Here is a 24688-nt window from a genome sequence, read left to right as displayed (position 1 = left end):
ACAGCTGATTGGAGTTTAACCCTTTATCTACGGATGCCTCTACCGTCGTCAATGCTATTCGCACATAAAGACCCGTCAGTTAAATCCATAAAGACCCGGTACAGGGTTAAATTCACGTACAAAAATCCGTACCTCTGCGTTGTTCTAAAATTTTTCTAACCTTGGGCTATCGCTAATTTATAATTTCGTATATTCGATTTAGAATTTATCGCAGAACGACGGACAAGAAATGACAGCTGTTAGCGACATGAGCTTGCCTCGAGTGATTTCCGTTACCTATAGATTATCCCGCGGATGCCAAAGATGATAGCCACGTCCTGTGCTCACATCTGTACCTGCTCTGCAGGTTGGTATACTTTCTACGTGCGCGTCCTCACGTCAGTACCGATATGGCAAGAGCTACCGCTACGTCCACTCTACTGAACAAAATGTGCAGGTGTTTGAACAGATGTAACGCAGAGTGTTTTCAATCATTAGTTTACCTAATAATAAATACTACACGTTTTTCAAAGAGATGTTATCAAAAGTGTTTTACATAGTCCTAAGTTTTCGTATTAAAATTTGTAGGTATTTTGAACAGAGGTGCGGAAATTTTTTTTGGTCATGAGTTAACTGAGGGCATTTTAGGTTGTTTAGTGACAAGTTAAGTTAATAAAATGTGAGGGTGTATTGAATAGGTGATACAGTTTGTATACTGGTCCATAAGTTTACCAAGTAGAATATACAGGTACTTTGAATATATAATAAAGAAGATTTTTTAGTCGTGATGTAACAGTAAAGTATAAATAGTCTTGAATAGATGTGACGGTTAGTGCGCTACGAGGCGTGTTATTAAAGTAAGTACCGTAAGAAAATAGTTTATTTCTAAAAATAATTTGTTACCCAGAAAGGCTATGCTTTACTTTATTTTTCTACATAATTCCTGTTAATACAGGGTGGGGCAGAACCGATTGAACAGTTTTGAGGCAAAATAAAAGAGTAATGGAGGTACATAAAGAAGAAAGTTTATTTTCCTCGAGGTTAGTATAACATACCACTTAGAATACTTGTGTTTTGAAAACAATATCAGTGAGATGGTGGCCGTTATCTGCATCACACTGTTGAAGTCGTTCTCGGAAGTTTCCTACAGCACGTTCACACATATGGCGAGGTATGGCCATAACCTAGGCAATAATCCGTTCCCTTAGTTGTGGTAGGGTGTAAGGGCGACTTCTGAACACCCTCTCTTTTTAGATGTCCCCAAAGAAAGAAATCGCATATGCTCAAATCAGGTGACCTTGCAGGCCACTGTAAATCACCCCTCAGAGACACCAGACGTCCGGGAAATGTGTCTCAAAACATTGAGTGACATTCAGGCTGTGTGAGCTGTAGCCCCATCCTGCTGGAACCACACGTCTCCCAATGCTTCATTTTCAACAATGTTTTTCATCCTGGGCTGCAAGAAATTTTGCAATATAGCAGCATAGCGTTCAGAATTCATTGTCACGGTTACTCCCTCCTCCGAGAACGACTCCCACAGTGTGTTGCAGCTAACGGCCACCATCTTCCTGATACTGTTTCAAAACATAAGTATTCTAAATGGTATGTTATGCTAACCTCGAAGAAAAAAAAATTTCTTCTTTATGTACCTTCATTACTTTCATTTCGCTACAAAACTGCTCAATCAGTACTGCCCCACCCTGTTTATTGAGGCATTTATCGTATCAGAGGACCGGCATTTGTATGCTATCGTCAAAGAAGCTTGCCGCCTGATTAGACAAATTCGTACGGAACACTTCTTCAGACAGAAGTAAACTTGTTAGTTCATGACGAAACTGTGAATTGTCTGTTCTCCTTCACTATTCATTCCACTTTTTTAATCAGATCATCGGTAAAGACTGAAGGTCCTCCACTTCGTTCCTTAACTCGAATGTTTGTGCAGGCACCTTTAAGGGCCCTAACTCATTTCAGTATCATTCTATCACTCATAACGTTTTCATCCACTGTTTTGGCTATTAATATCAACAGATTTTGAGCCTTAAACACAAAGGAATGCGCGCACTTTGCATTCGGTTGGATTTTGAACAGGTGGAGGCAATTACAAATCACAGAAGCAAATACGTATAGATTCGATCGGTTGTTTCCGTAATGGCGTCTGTGTTCACGTTGTCCCAAGAGATTTAGCCACTTGGCGCTCATGCGCCAAATAGCAAGTACTGTTTTATTTAAAAATGGTACTTATCCTTTAAATATCCGTTAGAAATCATCCGATAACACATAAGAAATGCGTTTGCAATAAACGCGTCTAAAAGTAATGTAATTTTGTATAGGTATAGTTTTGCACCTAGCCGGTGCCGCGAAGACTCAGAAACAGTTTTAAAAATTTGAATATATAGGGCGAATAGTTAACATTTTAATATTTCAGAGCTCAAATAAAGCAGTAAAGTATAACATTTATGTGAGTAACCCTCCTTACTCTCTGGAGGCGAGGCTCTTTCGCATATTTGGTTTCTCGCCACTGACAGTACTTTTCCAGAACAGGTATCAACTTCAAATGCAGTGTGGCAATTCGAATGCTGATAGTGGATAATTCGTGCAATTTTTTATGTTATCTGAATTATTAATTTCAGAAACATGACCTAATTTATCATTAGTTACTTATACCATGACGCTAATTTCCAATACAATTACAAATTAATACAGCAAGCTGAATGGATCATGGCTGATTGAAAACGCAATGCATGTTTCTCGTCATTTTCTTTCCTACACTGACGGTGTGGGATTAAATAATACTAAAGTTCTCACATTAAAGAAATATTTTCTCCATCGTTAAGCATGTTGCGCGTGGTGAGGTTGGCATCCCTGGTGATGGTGTGGCAAGTGTTGCCAGCGAAAGGCTTCAACCTGGACACGGATTACTCGCTGGTCCTGCGCGGTGACAACGGCACAAACTTCGGCTACTCCGTCGCCATGTGGCACCAGGCACCAGCCAAGTACCAGTGAGTCGTCAGAGTTGTGCAGTAAACAAATGGTGGCCTTCGAACACATCTGTGGTCTATTTCACTGCCTTCTGAAAATTGGGATGTATGATATGGGTAAAGTTAGTTTCTTCTTTGCAGAGGACCAGCTATGTAGAGAATTGTTAACACAATTTTAAACTGACGTGAAATGTTTGTGGTGTCTTTAATGTTCATGTTATGCTGACTCTCAAATTACGAACTTAAGCCTTCGAAAACATTCTTTGTGACTTACCACTACGCAGGAAGACTGATGCCTTGTTTGTTCTGCCATATCCCACGCTTGCGTTAGCTGCTAAGCCATTCCCAAGCAATATTATATCCTTTCATTTTTGGTTTGCTTGAATGTCATATATTCGGCAAAAATTACTTGGCGGTGATTCAATGCGTCTTCAACCAAAATTATAAGAGCAGGAGCAAAATTATTTTACTCCTGACGCACCATTCTGTAGTTAAACATTTCATCATAGTTCGGTAATACAGCATTCTAATTCCATCTTTACTTGAAAATAATTAATCGTGCAAAACTCTTTTCTCATTTCTCAAAATCTACTTGAAAGGATTTCATTATTTATTGACGATGTAGAATTCACGTGAAAATTCCGTTGAGGTCCTGCGGTGAACGAACGCTTGTGATTTCGCCATCATTGATGCAAAGTTTACCTGTTGGTTTTTTTAATCATCTCTTTGTGTGCCTCAGTATTATTGGTCATAAGGCAATAATTATACTAGCCAAACAACCACGAGCGGATGGAGTTCATTGAGGTATAAACTTTCTCCTCAAAATATCCTGGTATTTAGCCTACTTCATAATAAGATGCAGGTATGAATTTCCAATACTACCCAGCGCTACCCAACTTGAGTAGCAACACAACACTGACTGACTCAATACAATGAATGACATATTGCAGACGGCTTGTGGTGGGGAGTCCTCTCTTCAGCAGTGGCAGCCATGACAGGGCCAAGGGCGCCGTACACTACTGCCACCACCTGACCGGCAACTGCAGCAGTCACCTGACGTCTACTGAACACTTCAAAGGTGGCATCTACCGCACAGAAAATGCCTTGTTATGTATACGAATTTTTAAAACTAATTTTATTCATTGTTTAATTTACAAAATTAAACTCTCAAAGTGAGCGCGGAACTTTAAGCATCTTTGCTAGCGCGACCGATGCACTGCATGTCTTACCAACAATTTCAACGTTAATCGCTCCTCATGAGCATTCAACGTTGTCTATGGTCGACGACTTCGGAGTTTTTCGTCAAACATTTTTACATTCAAGGTTTTTTAAGTTTTTTTCGACTTTGCATCATTAAATTTCCTGCCCCGATTTAGCTTATCATAATGAGGTCTCTACATATATTTTCGAACACGCACAGTTGCAAGACGAATGGTGATGCTTCTTTCTTAACTTATCAAAACCACACCAGTAAATTTTTTCGAATTCGAATTTTTATAGTCCAAATTTTTAAAATTTCCTTTTATTTCCGCTGTTTGGAAATATTTTTTCAATCTTGTGACTTTGGAGACGTTGCCGATTAAACTAAATATTTTTTATAGATCATTTTGCTTTAATCGAATATTCACCTTGCGATCCTATTTCTTAAATTTTCGACAAATGTTTTCTCTTTCTTTGAAGCAATTACACTGTGGTAACTAGGTTCACAATCAAGCTCGCCTAGAAGATCACTCATTAACTTTTGCATGAACCACTCCTTGTTCGAACTTCATTTGTTGCCTCTCAAAATTCCATGTTGTTGCTGAAGTGTGATGCCATTGAGCTTTTTGTTCTACAATTGAATTGTACTGACCAAAAATTCTTATAAAGTGAAATGTTTGTTTTATAAATAATGGGCAACGTCCTTGCGGAAATGAGATGTCATTGAGCTTTTTTGTTCTGAATTTCATTTAAAAACCCGTAATTTGTTAACGGAAGCGATACTTGAAACAATTTATGGCAATATTTTCTTGTTGATGAATAATGTCAGGTATGTTGACGCTAAAATTACATAAGTCGGAATTAAATGCTAGAACAACGCACTCCTTTGCCATACAAAAACGTGTCCAATGGCTGTGAAAATTGTAGTTTCATAAACTCAGAACCATCGAGTGAATTACCGTTGGCTTCATTCCAGGAAAAGCAGCTCACACACACAACGCGGATTCTATGATTAAATTTTAACAATTTGCGATTTGGGCAAACAGCAGTCAACAAAATAATGGCTGAAGTGCGTCAAGGCCGGATATCAATCTAGATTGCATTTCACTCCACAATCACGAGCGATTGTGGTGAAGCTTGCGTTGACAATCACGAGCGATTGTGGTGAAGCTTGCGTTGAATAAAAATGTTTCAGAATTTTTATCGATGGAGAAGTGACCCTCGCTAAGATAAGTGCCGTAAGTAAGTGATTTCACTAGTCTCTTGAACTTACAAGAAAATAGGGAATGAAAGATGCGGTATTTCATTATGTTGAGGCGCAGCGAACAAGCCCTGACCTTACATTATGTTGAGACCCTACATTGAATGCAGTGATGCTTCATTATGTTGAGGCAAAGCAATGAATGCAGTGACGCTTCATTATGTTGAGATCCTACATTGAATGCAGTGACGCTTCATTATGTTGAGGCACAGCAATGATTGCAGTTACTCTTCATTATGTTGAGGCACAGCAATGAATGCAGTGACACTTAAGTATGAGTTCAATGGTATGTTGAGATCTGTAATGATGGCAGCGACAAAACTCTTACTGGTGTTCATTCTAGCGCAGCTGCACGTATAAAATATTTCGCTTCACTGAGAAAACTATAAAAAATTTCATAACTCAGTCACACTAACACAAATTTTTCATAAGTTCGGTTTCATATGCCCTCGAAAATATTTTTTCAATTAAATATAGCTTCGGTCACTTCCGAACAGATCGATGCTTAATCAGCCGGTGAGTCGGTAAGTTTGAGCGACAGACAGATAATGAGTACTTTTTGCGAGTATGAACTTGCGAAGTATGAAATTCGGATAAATTTTTGTCTGCAGGTCGTGACATGGATGTGCTCTTCACTGTTGACCGAGCGCTGCGAGCTGACATCGGCTTCGGCGAGACACTCGCGACGGCGCCGGCATCAGACCAGCTGCTGGTGAGCCTTGTATGGGAAGTAGGGAACCTGCTTACCATTCCTGACACGTGTTATGTCTACTGGGCCTTCTGATGAGGAGGACAGCATTTGTACCTCAATGGCGAGGAGGACAGCATTTGTACCTCAATGACGAGGAGGACAGCATTTGCACCTCAATGACGAGGAGGACAGCAGTTGTACCTCAATGACGAGGAGGAATTTTCTAAGTTACTTTAATGAAACACCATTTAATTAAGGTGAGCAAGCAAATGTTAGGAAGGCACGTTCTTTTTCGTTCCCACAACGATTTTGTCCACTTCTTTAAGTTTTTGTTCGTAAATATCTTACTCGTTATTTAGTTGATGGTAAATTTTTGGTTTGAAAATTCAATGATATTCAATTAATATTTTTCCTTGCAAAAGTTGTTTCACACAATGAAAAAGTGTGCCACGTGAAGCCCATTTTCTAAATAAGCCCTGGAAACCAGTTTCTGGTATTTTTAAAACGCAGGTTTGTGCGACTGATTTCGATGTTCGTGTTCGTCGCTGCTTGTAAATCACCGTAGCATAGCTCGTTGTAACCAAAATTTTCAGTTTAAATTACGGACCTTAAGAGATCTGTAAATCCCTCCACCTAACAGATAAAAAATCCAGTAAATTCTTCTTTTGTACGGTCATGTACCACCTTTGATCATGCGTCTATAGCCCATTGACCCGAAGGCAGTTCGCAACCTTCGAGTTATTTCGAAGTTCGTAACCTTGCCAAAGTCCGGAACATGCCGTTTAGCGGCGCTCATCCCGGTACCACTCGTCTGAAGAAAATTGTTTCATTCACACGGACACAACTTTTCTTAACAAAAAATTTTATAGATTCACAAAAAGCTATGGTACATTTTTTAATCTACAATTCGGAAGTTATCACCTTGACATATAGTCTTTATAATTTGAAATAAATTTTTACTGCTAATTAAAAATAAATTCAGCGCTTTTTAAAATGCGGATTCCACTCTGCTGTATATTGTATACACATGCATTTTCCAGTTGCTGCTACCCACAAGGTTCTATTCAATCAGTGAGACCTCATACAGCAGTCCAGCAGCAAGTTTAGAGTGCAAAAGCATGACTCGTCATCTCACTAAACCTCATGTAGATACCCAATAGTTCCACTTCTAGCAATGCAACGTGCAGCAGCAAAACTGATCTGATGATCAAATCCTCTCAGGCGTGCGCACCACGGTACCCATTCTACCTGCACATCGAGAACAGGTTTACGGGGATCTTTGCGCGCGGCGCTTGCGTCAGCCTCGGACAAGAACGACCACATCTCCTCATACCCGTCACAGGTCAGCTGCATCTTCTTCTTTGACTAAGTTTATCTTAAATTCAATTACAATAATTCAAAATTGAAGAAATAATTCGGAAAATTAAATTAGGAGCCCGAAAGTTGAAATAAATAAAATGTAAAGGAGTTCAAATTTCGAAAGTCAGAAAATTAAAATTTATGTTGTATAAAATATTGTGGACTGGTCGACTGCTATGACAAGAAGCTTGCGGTCGAGCTATCAGCTGCTGCGTTATGGACGATTAATGAAATAATTATTATTAATTGCTGTATACTTTAACGAATATAATGCCAAGAAAGTTTAATGGAGTGTACGAGTCCTGCCCTCGCAGAGAGAACGGATGAAGCGCGCCGCATCAATTTCATCGGTCGCACTGCCGTCAGCCTTGCAGGCTTCAGCGCTGCTGCAACTCAGGTTCTACCCTATTTCAACTTATGAAATATTTTCTTTCTTTTTTTTAGAATAGTATTATATATAAAAAGGATAGAGTTAGGGCAAGAAATGATTGTGGACGAACAAAGTCTATATTAAAGTTCAAGTTAGAAATTTTTTTTTGGTAGCTAAAATTACACAACTTAACTGGAGCCTACATAAGCTACAGCAACGTAGTTAAAGCGGCCACGAATTATTTTCGCAAGGATTGAAGCAGCCGACAAACGTTGCTCGGCCGACATATTTAGGGTAATTCAAAGATTGTTTTCTATCAAGTGGCAATATGCGTGGCAATATAAATATATACTTATTTTTTTATTGTAATTTTTTCGTCTTTAATGTAATTTTTATGCCTGCGACCGACCAAGAAAATGGCATTAAAATGACGTCGCTTACTAGTTGATTTCCTTGATTTAAGATGCCTGATGTGGCAGTGTCTTTTTAGCGAATTCTTTCATGTTATAATCACGTTAGCGCAAAAAAATGAATTACCAAGTAACCTGATTTTTTTTGTAATTCTATGGCTCTATTCACGCTTGCAGAGCGGAAAATCTTACCTCGGAGGACCGCTGGCGTTCAACGGGCAGGGTAAGTCCAACAGTTCACTTTTATTCACTCATCTCGTGTGAATGCGCGCAGGCATGCAAGACACTCAACAATGATTTCATTGAAATTAATTCAATATTCAGTAACTATTTGAATACTCAGTCAATATATTTTATCGAAAATATTTAAGAATATAAATTATTTCGAGTTTGAGTTAATAAATATCTTGAAATAGCTAAAAAAAATCCACTCTTCACATTAGCTATAGCAAATATTCAATAGCACATCTTTTCACTGTTCGTATATACAGTCACGCAATGATTCCCAGTAAGGCAATGAAAATTCATGCATTTTTATGATTTCGAACGCTAATTTGTTATTTTGACTTTATTAAAACTTTTTATTAGCACGTTTTTCTTAGCTTAGCTTCGCGTTTGTTTGTTTGTTTGTTTATTTGTTTGTTTGTTTGTTGTTAACATTGACAACGAAAATTAGCCCACTTCTGATTGCCCTAGAGATCTGAAATTCGGCATGCAGGCTATTTTCGCCTAACAATTTCAGATACAATCATAAAAACTAGCAATTAGAGACCTAAATTAGCTTAATTGAGTAAAGTATATATAAATAGTATATATATAGTATGACGTGCGGGCGCTGACGTTATAGACGAACAGGCGCTGACGCTGCGTAACATGGATACGTACGTCAAGTCATGCTTTTTAGTCCGTGCAGCAACGGACTAAAAAGGAAAAAATAAAATACTTAAAAAAACTTTTTAAAAAAACACGTTTTTCTTGTGTACTAAAAAGTAGAAAATAAATTATGGCTCACCCCAAAAAGCGTGGGGCGGGCTGTACGTTCACCATCAAATTTCCAAAATTCGTGTGTTGTGTGCTTTTTGCTTCAATCATAAATCTGCCCGACACACGTTTTTTGGGGCGAGCCATAATTTATTTTCTACTTTTTAGTCCACAAGAAAAACGTGGTTTTTAAAAAAGTTTTTTAAGTATTTTATTTTATCAATAGTGAGCCATATAATTTACTCACAATTCATTTCTTGTTTTCTTTATCAATCAATTCTTCATGCGTGTTGATAGACGACACACCGCAATGAGAGCAACCTTATCACTTTAGATGTACTCCCCTTTTATATCTAATTTATATCTATTCAGATATAAACACCCCTTGCACCTATAAGTGCATCCAGCTTCGGGATTGTCTCATTTGGAGGCATCTTCTTTTCAAACAATTAAGGATTATTGGAATCATATACATTTATTTGTTTAAAAAATTTTTCTGATAAAAATAAATCGCATTGATTGAACGTGTTTATGAATGAATATGAACGGGATGAATGAAAGTTCGTAAAATTTTTTCCTATGAACCCGGTTTGTTTCATTGAATAACGCCCTCTTCAAAAACCTTTTTAAACATTTCATCAATTAAGACGGACATTGTTATTGGTTCATTAATGTAAACGTTCAGACTGGGAGTTTAACTTTTAAAAAGAATAATCTCTTCGAACTTACAGGAGTTCCTAGCTATTTCAGTACTCAGCTTGCTATTTATATCTGTAGGTGCAATCTTCTGGGAGTCGTCAGGAGGCTTCTCGAATTATCCAGAAGAAAGCAAAGGCACTCATTTAGACTACAAGATGGAGTTCTGGGCGGTGATCGTCGCCAAGATGGACGGCACCAAAGAGTTCTTGGTCGCGTCTTCACCCAACAAAGACGACATGAATGGAGCTGTGAGGATAAATGACAATCAAAGTGCGGATGCACTTGGATCTTGTTGAGACAATACAATGTTAGAATCTGTATTATTTGTATGCGAGCCTTCATAAGCTTTAAAACCTATGTCAAGTTACAATTCTATTTGCCGTTCATTAAGAGACATTAAAGCTCCTACAATACATCAGTGTAGCAGCTCAACCTCCGTGTGTGTTGTCATTCAATTTTTCGGTAGAGTTGCCCGTATAGTTTATTAAACTGGTCATAAGAAGGCCCACGCCATCTAACACTGATTGCCATTGAGACTAAATTTAAGATCGTTGCATAAGGCACGATTCGTAAAAAATGTTAACTGGCCCATTGGCTCTTTATGAAAGCTCTTACGATGAAGGCTTAGTTTTTTAATCATTCAGTAGTCTTTCATGAGGAAAGTTTTAATTCCAATTAACTAAGGCCTTAGAAATTTTATTGAAAAATTTGGTTATTAAATCGCATACTTTCTTAACATTTTAATCTTTCATACGGTCCCAGGTGAGTATCTACTCCATGGCTCATCGTGAGTTGAGTCCGTGTCGCCCACGCAGCGGCGTGTCCCTCACAGGCGCCGAGTTCAGCGCCATGTATGGCTACGCTCTCGCCGCCGGGGACTGGGATGGTGACGGTGTGGCTGACCTCGCTGTGGGTGCCCCGTATACCAGCCGAGACACTTCAGCTGATGCCGGGGCCGTGCATATCACGTACGGACCTTTGTCTGATGTGAGTCAATGCTCGGGACTAAATCTCATCAATAAGAACGTATACCAAACACATGCTAAATATGACGTCACTAAAGATAATTACGTTAGCGCAAATTATTTCCAGGTCCTTGCATGTTCGCTGGACGACCAGGCATACAAAAAGCAGTCATTCACGACAGTGGTAACAATTAAGAAGTCTTTGGCGTTATGTACAGTTCGTCGTCTGACATTTTAGGGCCAGATGAAGTTCATGTTTGAAGACTTTAACTTTCTAAGGACATTTAAAAGTTATATTAACTTCCGTTTTCCAGAGAAGTGATTTGATGATTCAGAATGTAGTTGTTTCATCAACAGCAAATCAAGAGAATCAGTGAACCATACCTGTCTTAACTTAAAATTAGAAATTTAATTAATTATGGATCAAAAATTAAATTACTAATGGATAGCAATCATAAATTCCTTAGTAACGTTATTGAGAACTGCATATTTATGAGGGCCGCATTAGGTCACCGAATGGTTGGAGTCTGCTATTGATATAGCCTACTGACAGAATTCGACGGAATTTTATTTTTTTCTCTCTTTCTTACTCATTCGATATTAGTTATCCTAAAGTACGGCGAGTCACAAGTTTAGAAGTGTGAAGCGTGTATATACTCGAATATGTTCTGTGTTGATGCAGTCGGTGGGAAGGAGCGACGCCGTCTTGCGCTCTGCTGTGGAGGGCGCACACTTTGGCCTTTCCCTCCTCAACGCCGGGGACCTCGACACCGATGGACATGAAGGTCCGGTCTCCTTTGTGTTCAAGTAACTGGCAACCATAATTGGCTGAGACGTTCATATAGGCTCACCAACAAACATCTTCAATGTGAAAAATAATTTGTGAAAAATTTTGATGAAAACGCACTTATTCATGAAAGTAAAAAAATGGCTATTAAACAAAACGAAAGTTAAACTTTTATATCCTCTGATTGCAGACCTGGTGGTAGGAGCGCCTGATGATGGTCACGGCAAAGTCTTCATCTTCAACGGCAGCCCCGACGGCCTGCGGACAGCAGCCTCACAAGTGATTGCTAGGCTTTGGTCGCGTTGGCAAAGCAGTGCCCGCGCGGATGTATTTATTTATTTTTATTCAATGGAAACCCGTCTACTTCTCAATAGAAACCCGTTCACCACGAATATATTTTCTGCGATAGATTCTGCGAACGCATCAAAGTGTAATTGTCAATAAAATTCGTTGGTATATTACAGGATTATTTCGTTTCATCACGTAAATGTATGTGTAATCTTGCTGTGAATAATAATTATCCTAGAATAATGTTCTTGAAATCTAGCAAATAATACATTTAATACTGGAGAAGTAGCTGAATTATAATGTGGAATTATCTTTGTATCCCGTTTAAATTGTGTCACAATGTTGTTGCCTGCAAATTTCTGTTGTATCGATGAAGCAAAGATTAGAGGACGACATTTTTCGCGAAATCCGCAACGCTAAAATTGCTCCTGTATTTTAAACTCGCCGGCAGATTTTGAGGGGCGAGAGCGCGCTGTCGACGCGATCTCTCCAGCCCGCGCGCTTTGGCTTCAGCTTGTCGGGGCGTCAGGACCTCGACGGCAACGGCTGCCCGGACCTCCTGGTGGGGGCCGTGGCTGCCGATGCGGCTCTCTACGTTAGGTGCGTGAAGGAAATTTCACCCGAGAAACAAGGGAGTTCATTAAGGCAAATTATTAATTTTTAGAGCTCTAACGATCAAACGTAGCGGCTCTCAAAGTTCTCATGTCCATAGTGGTCCTGAATCAGGAACTATAAAAGAATCCGATAATGTTTGAAGTAAAATGGCGACCGTGGACGACTTGGCATGCCATGGACATATGTCACTTCAGACCTCAGCAAGTAAGCTGTGGATTTGTGAAAACTTTTCACCTGCGTTTGTTCCTTCGAAATGTTCATTACGAATCATTTCAATTGCCATAGTTCAATTCTTTAATCGCAAATTGTAGTTTTTAATACTTGACTTTTGACTTATTGGCTTTAAATGAACGGCTAGTTGAGCCACCGCGACACTCTATTACTTGATATTACATTTTATGTATTTTATTGAATGATATTTCTTCATAAACTGTAAATTGGCGGTAATAAATTATCGACATTGCAGGAGTGCGCCGGTACTGAAGATTGTTGGCAGCCTGAAGATCTCCCCCAGCGTGGTGCAGCTCAGCACCCATGCCACCGCAAACAACACCTGCAATCAAACTGTTTCCGGCAAAACGAAGTCCTACACTTGCTTTGAGCTGAGCGCTGCACTGCAGTATAATTCGTCTGTCTACAACAAGACCATAGGTGAGACGCTGCGTGTCATGAGGTAGCTTGAGGCAGAGATGTCAAAGCTTGAGGCACCATCATGCAGAGGTGTCGTAGCTTGAGGCACCATCATGCAGAGATGTCGTAGCTTGAGGCACCATCATGCAGAGATGTCGTAGCTTGAGGCACCATAATGCAGAGATGTCGTAGCTTGAGGTATTATCATGGAGAAGTGCCAGGCGCGGTATAAACGCGTCGGCAAGCCGTATCGAGTGGTGAAGTTGAGTTTAAGGCATATAACAGCGAGTCATTTCAACAGATATCAATCAAATAGTTTTATCAGACTGTATAACATGGTATGTTTTTTGTTTTAACTCTTCACCATTTAATTAGAGCTTATGATTTCGGAATGTGTTCAAATATTTTGTTCTTAGTATAATTTTATTTTTCATATTACACCTTCCCAGAGAAAATGAAATCGGCATCAATCATTGCATACTGAATCTCTCTCTGTGTGTAGAAGTATCAAGACAATCTTGGGTGGTATACAATTTATAAGAGAATGTGGAACCTTAATCAGTGTTGTGTAACGCACAACACTGATTGCTCAGACTTGGTGTTCTTATTTTAAAGAGGATATTTTTGATCTTGATACTATTCTAAATAAGGTTTTTATGAATTATAATAAAATACTTAAAAAACTTTTTTAAAAACCACGTTTTTCTTGTGTACTAAAAAGTAGAAAATAAATTATGGCTCACCCCAAAAAACGTGGGGCGGGCTGTACGTTCACCATCAAATTTCCAAAATTCGTGTGTTGTGTGCTTTTTTTATGATTGTATCTGAAATTGTTAGGCGAAAATAGCCTGCATGCCGAATTTCAGATCTCCAGGGCAATCAGAAGTGGGCTAATTTTCGTTGTCAATGTTAACAACAAACAAACAAACAAACAAATAAACAAACAAACAAACAAACGCGAAGCTAAGCTAAGAAAAACGTGTTAAAAATATAACAAATTTAACGGCGTCAGAAAACGAACCAAATTCAATTTAGGCAACTTTTCTACATAATACAACAATAATTAAATATTCCCTTGATCGTCTCACTCTAAATATCATTTTAGCTAATGACAACTTGAATTACATATGTCAGACTGCTTTATTTTCGAACTTTTTATTTATTATAATGGACGTATTTATGAGAAAATGCAGATGGACACGGACAGCCCGATCGAAGCATTTATACACACCGGTAATTATCTTTCCTAACAAATGACACTGAATCAACGAACTTATTTGTTTCGATGGGAAAATTTCGTTACCATAAGTAGGCGAGTTACGCACATGCTTATCCACGAACTATTTTGGTGCAGGATATTACAAAGACCATGGTTGATTTTCTCCTAATCACGTAGTTAAAAATTATGCTAGTGCAATTATGAAATTATTCATTGGAGTCATTTTAAAATTTATTACATTGTGGAAGGAATCAACTTTCCTAATATAGATTTATTTGGATCATTGCGAGACTCTGTATCGCTGATTGTGGCAGCGCTCTGAAAGGCTTCATTATTACGTTAATACTACCGCGAAATGTTTGACTTTACACAGCTTGTGCAGATTAACAAAAGTTACGTTACGTGTGTATTTCAAAACAATACATCTGGGACTTAATCTGGAAATTAATAAACAGGCAATGAATGATAATTTATTCATATGCGTTCTAAGGCGTAATTTCAATTTTCCCACGTTAAAACTTATAATATTTTGACGTCGGAAATATTCGGTTGAAATGTGACGTAAACGAATTTATTTTATTTAAAATGCAGCTGATTTATGTGGTCTTCAAGCTGCGGTATTTGTGCCACAAATCTTTTTCAAATAAACTATTCATCATTTTTAAAATGATCACACCCGAATACACGTTATGCATGCATTTATATGATGTACACCTAATATCAACTTGCCTGTTAAGATTTCCGTGATGTATCTCACAATCAATCGTACATAGGAATGCTTGCTTCTGTTTTTTTTTGGGGGGGGGGGAGAACAGATAGGAAAAATTTACTTGGAAATGTAGTTTTAGTTCGTTTACAGATTTATTACAGCCTTAAACTTATAGAAGTTATTTCAACTCTAAAATCATCATTTATTGCTATCGATGTGTGTAATATTCATGTACTTTGAAAGTAAAACTACGAATGATTGTTATAAACATGGTTCGCTTGGCAGAAGTGTCGCTAAGCTTCGCGGTTGATGAACGCTACCCCTTCCAACGAACGCTGTTCTGGGAAAACAACGGCAGAAGGTATCATTGCTGTTCAACATTCACTTGCTGTTGAATTGAAGTTTTTAAGTAATTTAATTTCAACAAAACTTCACATCATTTATGGACGTTTGAAGTTCCGAAAACTTTATCACAAGATTTATGCGAAATGAAATACACAAGTTGTCATCGTTATCATTCTTAAGCGTTACGAAAGAAAAGCCACAATGGACTACCGAATTTTTCACAGGTTGCAGAAGAATGTATCACTGGTGCACGTCTCCCAGCCTTCCACGTCCTTCACCATTTTGGTATATATTAAGGTGAGGTGATGCGACCAAGCGTAAAAGTGAGGTACTGCAACTGATCGTTAGCATACTGAAAAAATTAATAATTGGTATAATTTGTATTTTTACTAATTAAATCAATAATTACCAATAATACTAATACCAATAAATCATTCTCCCTTGTTTGGCGTTGGTAGAATGATTTTCTTCTTTTTTCGTTGTGAATATGTTAGTTTTTCGATGAAAAAGCTGTTGATGTTTTTTTCTAAAATTTACGACCAACATTTGATATTCAAAACTACGACATCAACTATGACGTCCTGATACAGGCTGACAGGCCGTCTCTGAAGGAGCTGGTGTGGGCGAGCGTGAACATCTCGATGACTCGGCCTCGATTCCACGACACACGCACAGTTCCACCCTTGCTGGAGGACGCCCGACTGGAGGCCACTGCTCGGCTTGACTGCAAAGACCAGCAGGGTTGCTCTTCTAAGTCTGACCTCCAGCTCATCGTTGAACAGTGAGTCTGGCTACCTGCAACGCATGCCAAATGTGAGTGTGATAACTTGAAACGCATGCACTTCAGAGTGTGAGAAATTTAAAAACATGTGTCACCTTTGAGCCTGGCAACTTTCAACGGCTCTCTTCTGTGAGTGTGGTAACTTGAAATGGATGGCCTTTATTGAGTGTGGAAACTTCAAACGTTTTATCAACTGTAAGTGTGTTATATTTGGCAGATGATATCGCCAGATTCTGTCACTATGCCACTTAGGGTCATAATAATTCAATATGGCTAGTGAGTTTCCTGACATGCCGCTAGGCTAGGTCAAGCTGATGCTGAGCATCAGCTTTACCTTGGACTACGAAGTCCTAAACTCATCATAAGGTCATAAGGTGTAGAATGTGAATCTTGCGACATGAAATTTTGTAGAGAGTTTTGTTTTTCTGGCTAGCAGTTTTTGTGTTGATGTGCATTGTAGCTTTCGGTTCAGTGCTTACTTCTTAGCAACGGCAAATAATGTCACAAAAGGATTAAAAATAAGCTGTTTGTTAATAAATTTTCCTACAATTTCCTAAAAATATAGCTGGTATTCATGATAGTGTCAGCTTGATGCAATTGCTTACATATTAGAGTTTCCCAATACATCGTACCTGAAGACAGGAAATTCAAACTTTTTAATGGTTAGAAAATATGCAACAAATCTACTTGAAAAATCCAACTCGCGACTTTTGAGTCGCTAAAGTGGATGCAGACATAATATACTCGTAAAATGCCTGCCGCCAAAATGGGTAAATTCCGACTTTGCGAGAAAATTCAGCTATTTTCTACTTTACTCAATTATTAAGCCCCGGTGTTAGGAACACGTTGTGCAAATGAGGTCTACAGTAGTGTGTAACGAAATCAATCGACATTAGATTAGATATCCCAGCTTGAATATATTAGGTCCTTATAGAGATAATCGACCTATATAATATCAAGTGAATGTCATTCACTGCCCCCACTTAAATTTTTATTGGACTTGTAAGAAAAATAATGGTAAATTAGTTCTATATTAGTAAATTTTTGCCAAAAATTAATCTTACGTTCGTATGATCTTTTACTCATAATCGCAAGTGTCAAATCTTTATCCTTATAGAATAGTCTTTTCATCGCGCTTGTTAATTTTTTAATGTATGCAGCGAGCCTCTGATCATCGGAGGAGGACGACAGGGCCTAAACGTGACGGTGGCCGTGAAGGAGGCCACAGCGTACCAGATTATGCTGGAACTGAAGGTGCCATCCATGCTGAGCTTTACTCACGCCGTGGGTGCCACCAGCATACCACACTGCATCCATACTGCACCCAGTGCTGATAACTTTGCAGTGCTGCAGTGTAGCCTCGCTGCATCTGCCAACCAGGACACGCAGGTCAGCTTCACATTGAACGAGGAAACACAACGTCACATTACACGAGGACGCGTCGGTTGGCCTCATGAAAAACCGTGACGCTCGTGTGCTGGAACACGAATATGGAGCTGTTATGGTTACAGTTAATGCCTTCTTCCTTACATTCACAGCAAATACTATGTTACTTATATTCAGAGTGAATACCATTCTACTTATATTCACAATAAATACCATGCTTCATAATAAATACCATACTACTTATATTCACAATAAATACCATGCTACTTATATTCATAGTAAATAACATTCTACTTATATTCACAATAAATACCATGTCACTTCGATTCACAGTAAATAGCATGCTGCTTAGTTTCACATGAACACCCTGCTACTTTGTTTCACAATAAATACCATGCTACTTATATTGACAGTAAACAAGGATACTTGGGTCAATTTCACCGAAAAATAATGTTCTATATTTACGTATTTCTAGAAACCGCCCTCAGTCTCTTACCAGCTCAGGACAACGCACTCATAAATAAATGGGACAGCTCCATGGCAGCAGCACATCTGTAGCTCGTTTGCGTACTTAGTCACACACTATCGTCACGCAGTTACTCAATCTATTCATTGATAGCAGTCGTGTGGCCAGAATTGTGGCGGTCAGGGAAGGACTTACCGTCCACTTAATTGATTTTGAGACTCTAGCGTCGCGCATGGCATGCAGCATGATAGAAAACGTCTAATGATTCTTATTCCTGAAAATTATTTGAGAACAGAAATTTACTTCGATAAAATATAGCGAGGAACCTAGTTAGAAATATAAGTTCCTTTTTCAAACATTCTCAGTTGCAATTCGCGTGTTGATAGATTGTTATACTTCCGGGCCCGTTTTTCTCGGCACTTAAATCTTAATATCTAATGTGTAAGGCTTGTCTCTCTTGAAAATACTTGTATTCTCTCAGTAGTTGAACTGATAATGCAGCTGGTTCCCAAAACGTTTTTAGTGAAGATATAATCAATTCACTTAGCGCTTTCTTCCTTTTTATAGTGTTAACTAATGAATGTATTATGAATACATGAGAATTTTATAAGGATTTGTTACGATCAGTTAGCGTCGACGCTGTACTTCGACCACTCGCCGGTGGCGCTGCTGGGGGCCATTGATGCAGGGCTCGTTTCTGGTTCTTACCTGCCCATCCACTTGAACGTGTCCAGCGACGTGCCGGACCTCAAGCCCAGCGACAACTACTTCTTCGTCAGGCTCAGTCATGAGCAGCGGCGCGAGGTCAAACTCACTGGGTGAGTCACGATTGCCTTGGGAGGATACTACGTGAATCACTACAGCATTGGGATGTGGCTGTGTGAATCACTACAACGTTGGGATGGGTCTAGATTAGCCACTGCTGCATTGGAAGGCAGTTGAGGCGTATCACGTCGTTTCAGATGGTGGTACAAGATTTAAAAACTGAAATTTGATCCTTTCTAGTATGATAAGGCAATGTCAAGAATCTCTATATAGTCCGGAATTTTTTCGTTTGTGCATCTTCAATAGGCTTTTATTATGATTGTGTGAGATTTTCGTTCTCAACTGGGACTAAAGACAGCATCATGATTATTTGTTTCATATTTTAAACAGTGCACATTTCATGAGAGTTTTTCTGTTATTCAGAGGAATTCCATATTTGTCATGTCAGTTTTTGCTTTTGAAATCACATATTCTATATATTGAATCAATTAATCCATAAGTATTGTATTATGCACCCTCAGCTCGAGCCGGCCAGAGCAGGTGCGCGTGTTGGTGAACGAGACTCTGAGGGCTGAGCAGCTGTTGAACCCCACGACCTCCAGCGGCTCTCTGAGCGTCGAGAAGCTCGGCCCTCTGGTGGTGCACTCCTACACCATCAGCAACCGCGGCCCTGCGCCCATCCTGCATGACCAGGTCGGTTCCTCTCTCATCTACGTAGAGCTCTACCACAATATTAATCATGTGAGGGTCGTAGTCAAGATTCAAATTTAAGTCAAGAACGAGAGCTCGGTCCCCAAAAAGCCTGCCAAACTCTTCTCATCAACGGATTTCAAGTCGTATTATTTTTATTTTTTTTACATATTATCAAGTCGTATGATTTTCGTTTGCTCTGCATAATGCTTCCTCCTGCCTAGGCATGGTATTCCGTAGCTTTCTGTAAGCTTGGTGAGGTTGAGCTGTGTTAATTAGACGTCTTGTGTTACACGAGAAGTGATTGGTTGACGAACATATGTTGACGTAGTCAGCCATTAGTGTGGCACACCGGCTGAGGAAAACGTCAGCTTCGCTAATTAGCGGTAAGCAGATTAGCGGACTGTGCCCACCACTGAATAAATGTTCAGACATGAAATGCCTTGCACCATACCGAACCCAGTGGAAGTCTAGTAGCTGTTTCACACTATCGTCAGTTTGGAAAAGATCCGGTCAAAGGATCTGTTTTGAGATCTCCTGTGGACAAGCAAAGAATCTATATGTGAGCTCTCGTACATCATGTCTAAGTAAGGAACATTCCTACAATTAACTCGCATCAGATTATCTTGGAGTGGCCGCGCAGCATACCTGTTGGTCCGAACCTGACGCTCCCGCTGCTGTACATCACCGAGGAGCCCAGCACCAAAGGCCCTGTAACTTGCCTGCCCGTGCACGCCAATGAGCTCAACTTCAGCAACATCCACCACAGCGTGAGTATAACATTGCGATAATATAACAAACTACGATATTAACATTGATAACGTTAGCAGTGTCGCATATTATTCACAAGTGAACCAGTGATGTGACTTCATTTACTCTCATTCTCTAACCGGATACTTTAACCGTTTGAAGTGCAAATTGGGTCGACTGGCTTGGAAATGCGAGTCAGTGGACAAAGGGTCAAATAATAAGCCAGCTTTAAATTAATATTTTTCGGCGGAGACAATTCTGGTGAGAGACACGTTGAGGGCAATGCAACTTCGATATTGGTTTCATTTGGGATCAACTTCCAATGTCATAAATAATGTTTATAATCCGATCAAAATATTCATCAATTTTTTTATCGTCGAGTATTTCCAAATTTAAAATTTTTTGTCACTCTATTCACTTCTAAATTCTCGTGTATTGTCTTAGACACAAAGCTTAATATGTTCAATGTTGGCTTTTCCGCAATTTTAACGCCTAAAATTATGGCATAAATGCGAATGAGATTAATTAGTTGTTATTTCCATAACATATCTTCGTCATTTGTACCAATATTTAGCAGTGGCTGGCTTGGTTTAGGCTGAGGCGTCAAAAATTACCGCAAACTAATCATTGAGCTCATTCAAGATTTTCCTCCCGAATACTTTCTTGAGTTAAGAATTACTTAGGACATTCATATCCAACGTGAATGCATCGAAAATACATTGCAATGAAGGAATTTAACCAAATTTGTCCACAGGATGAAGAAATTTTGAATGACGCCTCCTTCTTTGGCGAAGGAGACTTAGAGATCCAGGCCAACGTCTCGACAACTGTCAACGGTTCCTCGCAAGGTCAGCGCGAACATTACTGAATAAGTATAGTCTGTATGTCCCTATGATATTCTGGCGCCCTGTAATACGTCTTTGTTGACGCATTGTGATAGATAAATCTGCCCTGCATTCTCGAATCTTACACGCTTAATATGATGCCTCAGATCTCAAAAAATGCTCTAATCTTATTGGCAAGAAAAGCAGACTCTGTGGTACATTTTTTTTGCTGCCTCGAACCACGGCTCAGTCTTGACTCATGCATATTTCCATAGGTCCATTCCAACGCAGAAAAAGAAGCATGGCCCACGAAGAGTGAGTAATAATTAAAAGCATTATTTCCTCTGATAAGACTCCGCAATATATACTAACACATTATAGAGGTGAAAACGCGCATTATTATTTATCCGTATTATTGTGTATTCCAACCTTTATGATAAAATCGGCGAACTTTTCAAAATATTCTCAATAACATCACTGTCACGTTTGCAACAATAAGTTTCTCTCTCCTAGTATGACTTCTTTTACCAGTTGCTTCTATTTATTTCGTGTTGCCCGCCTCAAGATGGTCATCAATCTTTATTTACTATAGACATTTGGGACTGCACTGGCCATTTATACATGGGTAGCAATAAGCAGTACAAGATTATGACAATTTCGAATCATTCAATGCGTTATTTTTATCGACCAGCGATGAAGCGACAGCCAGCGGCCGCAGCGCTAGAATTGTTGTTCCCAGCATCAGCTGCGCCTTGATGGAGTGTTACGTCATCAAGTGAGTGACGTGTGTTACGTCATCAAGTGAGTGACGTGTGTTACGTCATCAAGTGAGTGACGCGTTACGTCATCGAGTGAGTGACGTGTGTTACGTCATCAAGTGAGTGACGTTACGTCATCAAGTGAGTGATGTATGAACTTGAGCTGCAGATATTCATCTGTTCAATTGCCTCGCAGTTCTACTTGACAGTCGAGGATATTCCCCGCGTTGAATTACTTCGCAGTCTTGCCTGATCTGACATTAACGATTATTCGTATAAGTATAATCAGTATTAACGCAAACTAATTTATTTTACTTGTGTTAACTGATGACTTCCCTGCGAGCAGTTGCTCGCTGACGGGCCTCCTGGCGGGGGAGGTGGCGCAGGTCTCGGTCAAGGGCCGCGTCGCGGTCGCCGCCCTGCAGAAGGTAAGCTGCTGCATGGTCCCCGTCTAGGTGGAAGCACTGCTCTGTTGGAGGATAATTTGGTTATACATAGGAATAGCATTGTCGAACGTTTAATCTTTGACTGTGGTAAAGTATTAAACCCTCTGACTGAGGTTTTGGTAAAAATCTTGATGCTTATCTGCTACAAAACACTAAATAGTGTCACTTTGAAAGTAAATAATAATGATCAGACGAAAATATTAAGTCGAAAATAAATAAAAAGATAAAAGACCTTGACGATATTTTGTTACATGAATATCAAACAATTCAAATTATTAAGCAAGTTCAGCCAATTAGATTTATGAATGAGACTCAAACAAATTCATGAATATATAATAGACAAAGGCTAACCGGGCGTCACTCGGAATGATATGTGAAATTTAATAATCCTGTTATCCAAAGCAATAATTAGCATTTTACTCCAATTCAGCTTCCAATTTGAAATTTAAAAAATATATATTCATTCTTCAGTCTTCAGAAAAAATTAAAATTCTGAAAATTTCATATTTGAAATAACATTTCAATTTTATGATTTACCCTTTTCCTCCATGTACTGAAATGCCTTATAATTCAAACACAAAAATTATTATTTATATAGGGTAATATCACGACACGCTGAGTAGCGTGGTTACGTGCCCAAACAACCCCTATATATTTGCAGTGCCATGCACTGCACGCACTAATAAACACACAAACTTTAACATATATACATATAATAGATTAGGCGGGCGTTTTATTGAGCAATTATGGATTAACGCAGGAAAATAATACATTAGGTGGTCATTTTCTCTGTGGTAACTAATTAATCTTCATTGTTTTATTATTATTAATCTTTATGGCCACAATACTTCGATTTATAAATGATTACCGGAAATATTTGACGCTGTTTTATGCTGATCAGAAGCACCGCAACATCCTGATGTCATCGCAAGCTGAGCTGCAGAGCACCGGCGATGTTATCGAGATCCAGACCTCCGTCACGCTCATCCCGCCCCCGGTGAGAACGAGCACAACTTGGACATAATAATAATAATAATACTAGCGGCTTCAGCATTTATTAGGCCGTAGGCCTGTCGANTGTGTGAGGTGCAAGGTGTGCAGGCTGTGTGAGGTGTGAGGTGTGCAGGCTGTGTGAGGTGTGAGGTGTGCAGGCTGTGTGAGGTGTGAGGTGTGCAGGCTGTGTGAGGTGCGAGGTGTGCAGGCTGTGTGAGGTGCGAGGTGTGCAGGCTGTGCGAAACAAAAACTAAAAATGTGCAAAACAAGTGCATTTCCTGGGTAATTTTGATTATGGCTCTGTTCATAAGTATATTTATGCTAGTTTATAACCGATGATTGCCATGCAAGTAGCAGTCGCCTGCAGTGTCCAACGCAGTTTTCCTGCCCTAAATATTATACTTGTTTCTATACGAGCAATGGCTAAGCAAAGTCAACTTTATCGTCATATTATGACCCTCAAACCGCGGACGGCCGCTAGCGGGCACCACCGATACACGTCTTTTCCATAATATCACACTTCGTGGAGCGCGTTTTTGGGCTTCTGCAAGACCAGACTATAGCTGAGAAAAATTGCGTAGTAAATTGGCGGACAGTAGGTAATCGTCGCGAAAATTCCACTTAATGAAGCAGAAAGCGAGTGTTGGAATCTGGTGACTTTCAACCAAGGCACTACACACTAGCGTGACACCCGAATGAGCAGTATCTGCCATTAATAAAACGAACGGAGATCAAACTTTAGGTAACAGTAAAGCCAGAAATAATAACGACATTTACTTCTCGTAAATGCTTCAAAACAAAACAAAAAACAGGACGCATTAAATTCGCTTCGATCTTCTCTCACGCTCTCTCCAATGTTAGGTCCCACGAAGAGTTGACAGAATTGCGCGGCAGAAAACTGTGCAGAGTGCGTGGCAGTAAGCTGTGCAGAGCGCGCTGATCGTAGGCTGTGTTTCAATATTTAAGAGGTATCGCCTTAACATGACACGCACTCGGATTCAAGTAACGGGACGACTTCGCATGTCAATGAAATGGAATTACAATTTGATTTTTTCGATTAGATGTAATCAATTTTTTAGGGATCAAATTTAAATTATATATGTAATCTCATCAATTCTATATTCAGGTTACAATAGGACTTATTGTTGATGTGAAACCAAAAATTAAGGAATAAAACACTGTTTATGAATTCCTAATCCATGGAGAACATGTCCACTTCACCTGCCATAATTTTCGGTGAAACTATCGTCACTAGCAATCATTAAGACTTAAATATATTAGTATTATTATGAGTTTGAGTTGTTTGCAGTGCGGGTTCTTCCAACGCAAGAAGCGGCAGCATA

At 39.3% G+C, this 24688-nt stretch overlaps 1 protein-coding gene across 1 annotated transcript; it reads left to right on the top strand.

Annotated features, from left to right (window-relative positions):
- The first annotated feature begins 364 nt into the window (after positions 1-364).
- LOC108677640 (integrin alpha-PS1) lies at positions 365-23376 on the top strand. Its single transcript, XM_018165892.2, has 25 exons — positions 365-436; positions 2814-2978; positions 3908-4035; positions 6030-6130; positions 7331-7451; positions 7783-7865; positions 8426-8471; positions 10007-10176; positions 10691-10915; positions 11576-11678; positions 11871-11959; positions 12420-12568; positions 13050-13234; positions 15427-15502; positions 15711-15783; positions 16077-16267; positions 17428-17656; positions 18747-18937; positions 19406-19577; positions 20195-20344; positions 21079-21172; positions 21424-21463; positions 21840-21923; positions 22253-22334; positions 23254-23376. The coding sequence occupies exons 1-25, from the start codon at positions 390-392 to the stop codon at positions 23374-23376; spliced, it is 3117 nt and encodes a 1038-aa protein (XP_018021381.2). The 5' UTR covers positions 365-389.
- Positions 23377-24688: the final 1312 nt, after the last annotated feature.

Source organism: Hyalella azteca, unplaced genomic scaffold, assembly GCF_000764305.2.
Source record: "Hyalella azteca isolate HAZT.00-mixed unplaced genomic scaffold, Hazt_2.0.2 contig3241, whole genome shotgun sequence".
NCBI classification, from domain to species: domain Eukaryota; kingdom Metazoa; phylum Arthropoda; class Malacostraca; order Amphipoda; family Hyalellidae; genus Hyalella; species Hyalella azteca.
This window is presented reverse-complemented; position numbering and strand designations above follow the sequence as displayed.

Excerpts from the sequence above, each read along its gene's own strand:
- LOC108677640 (XM_018165892.2), top strand. The coding sequence starts at position 390 with ATGGCAAGAGCTACCGCTACGTCCACTCTACTGAACAAAATGTGCAG. Across the intron at positions 437-2,813 it reads CTACTGAACAAAATGTGCAG|CATGTTGCGCGTGGTGAGGT; the intron begins GTGTTTGAACAG and ends TCCATCGTTAAG. Across the intron at positions 19,578-20,194 it reads CGCCCATCCTGCATGACCAG|ATTATCTTGGAGTGGCCGCG; the intron begins GTCGGTTCCTCT and ends AACTCGCATCAG.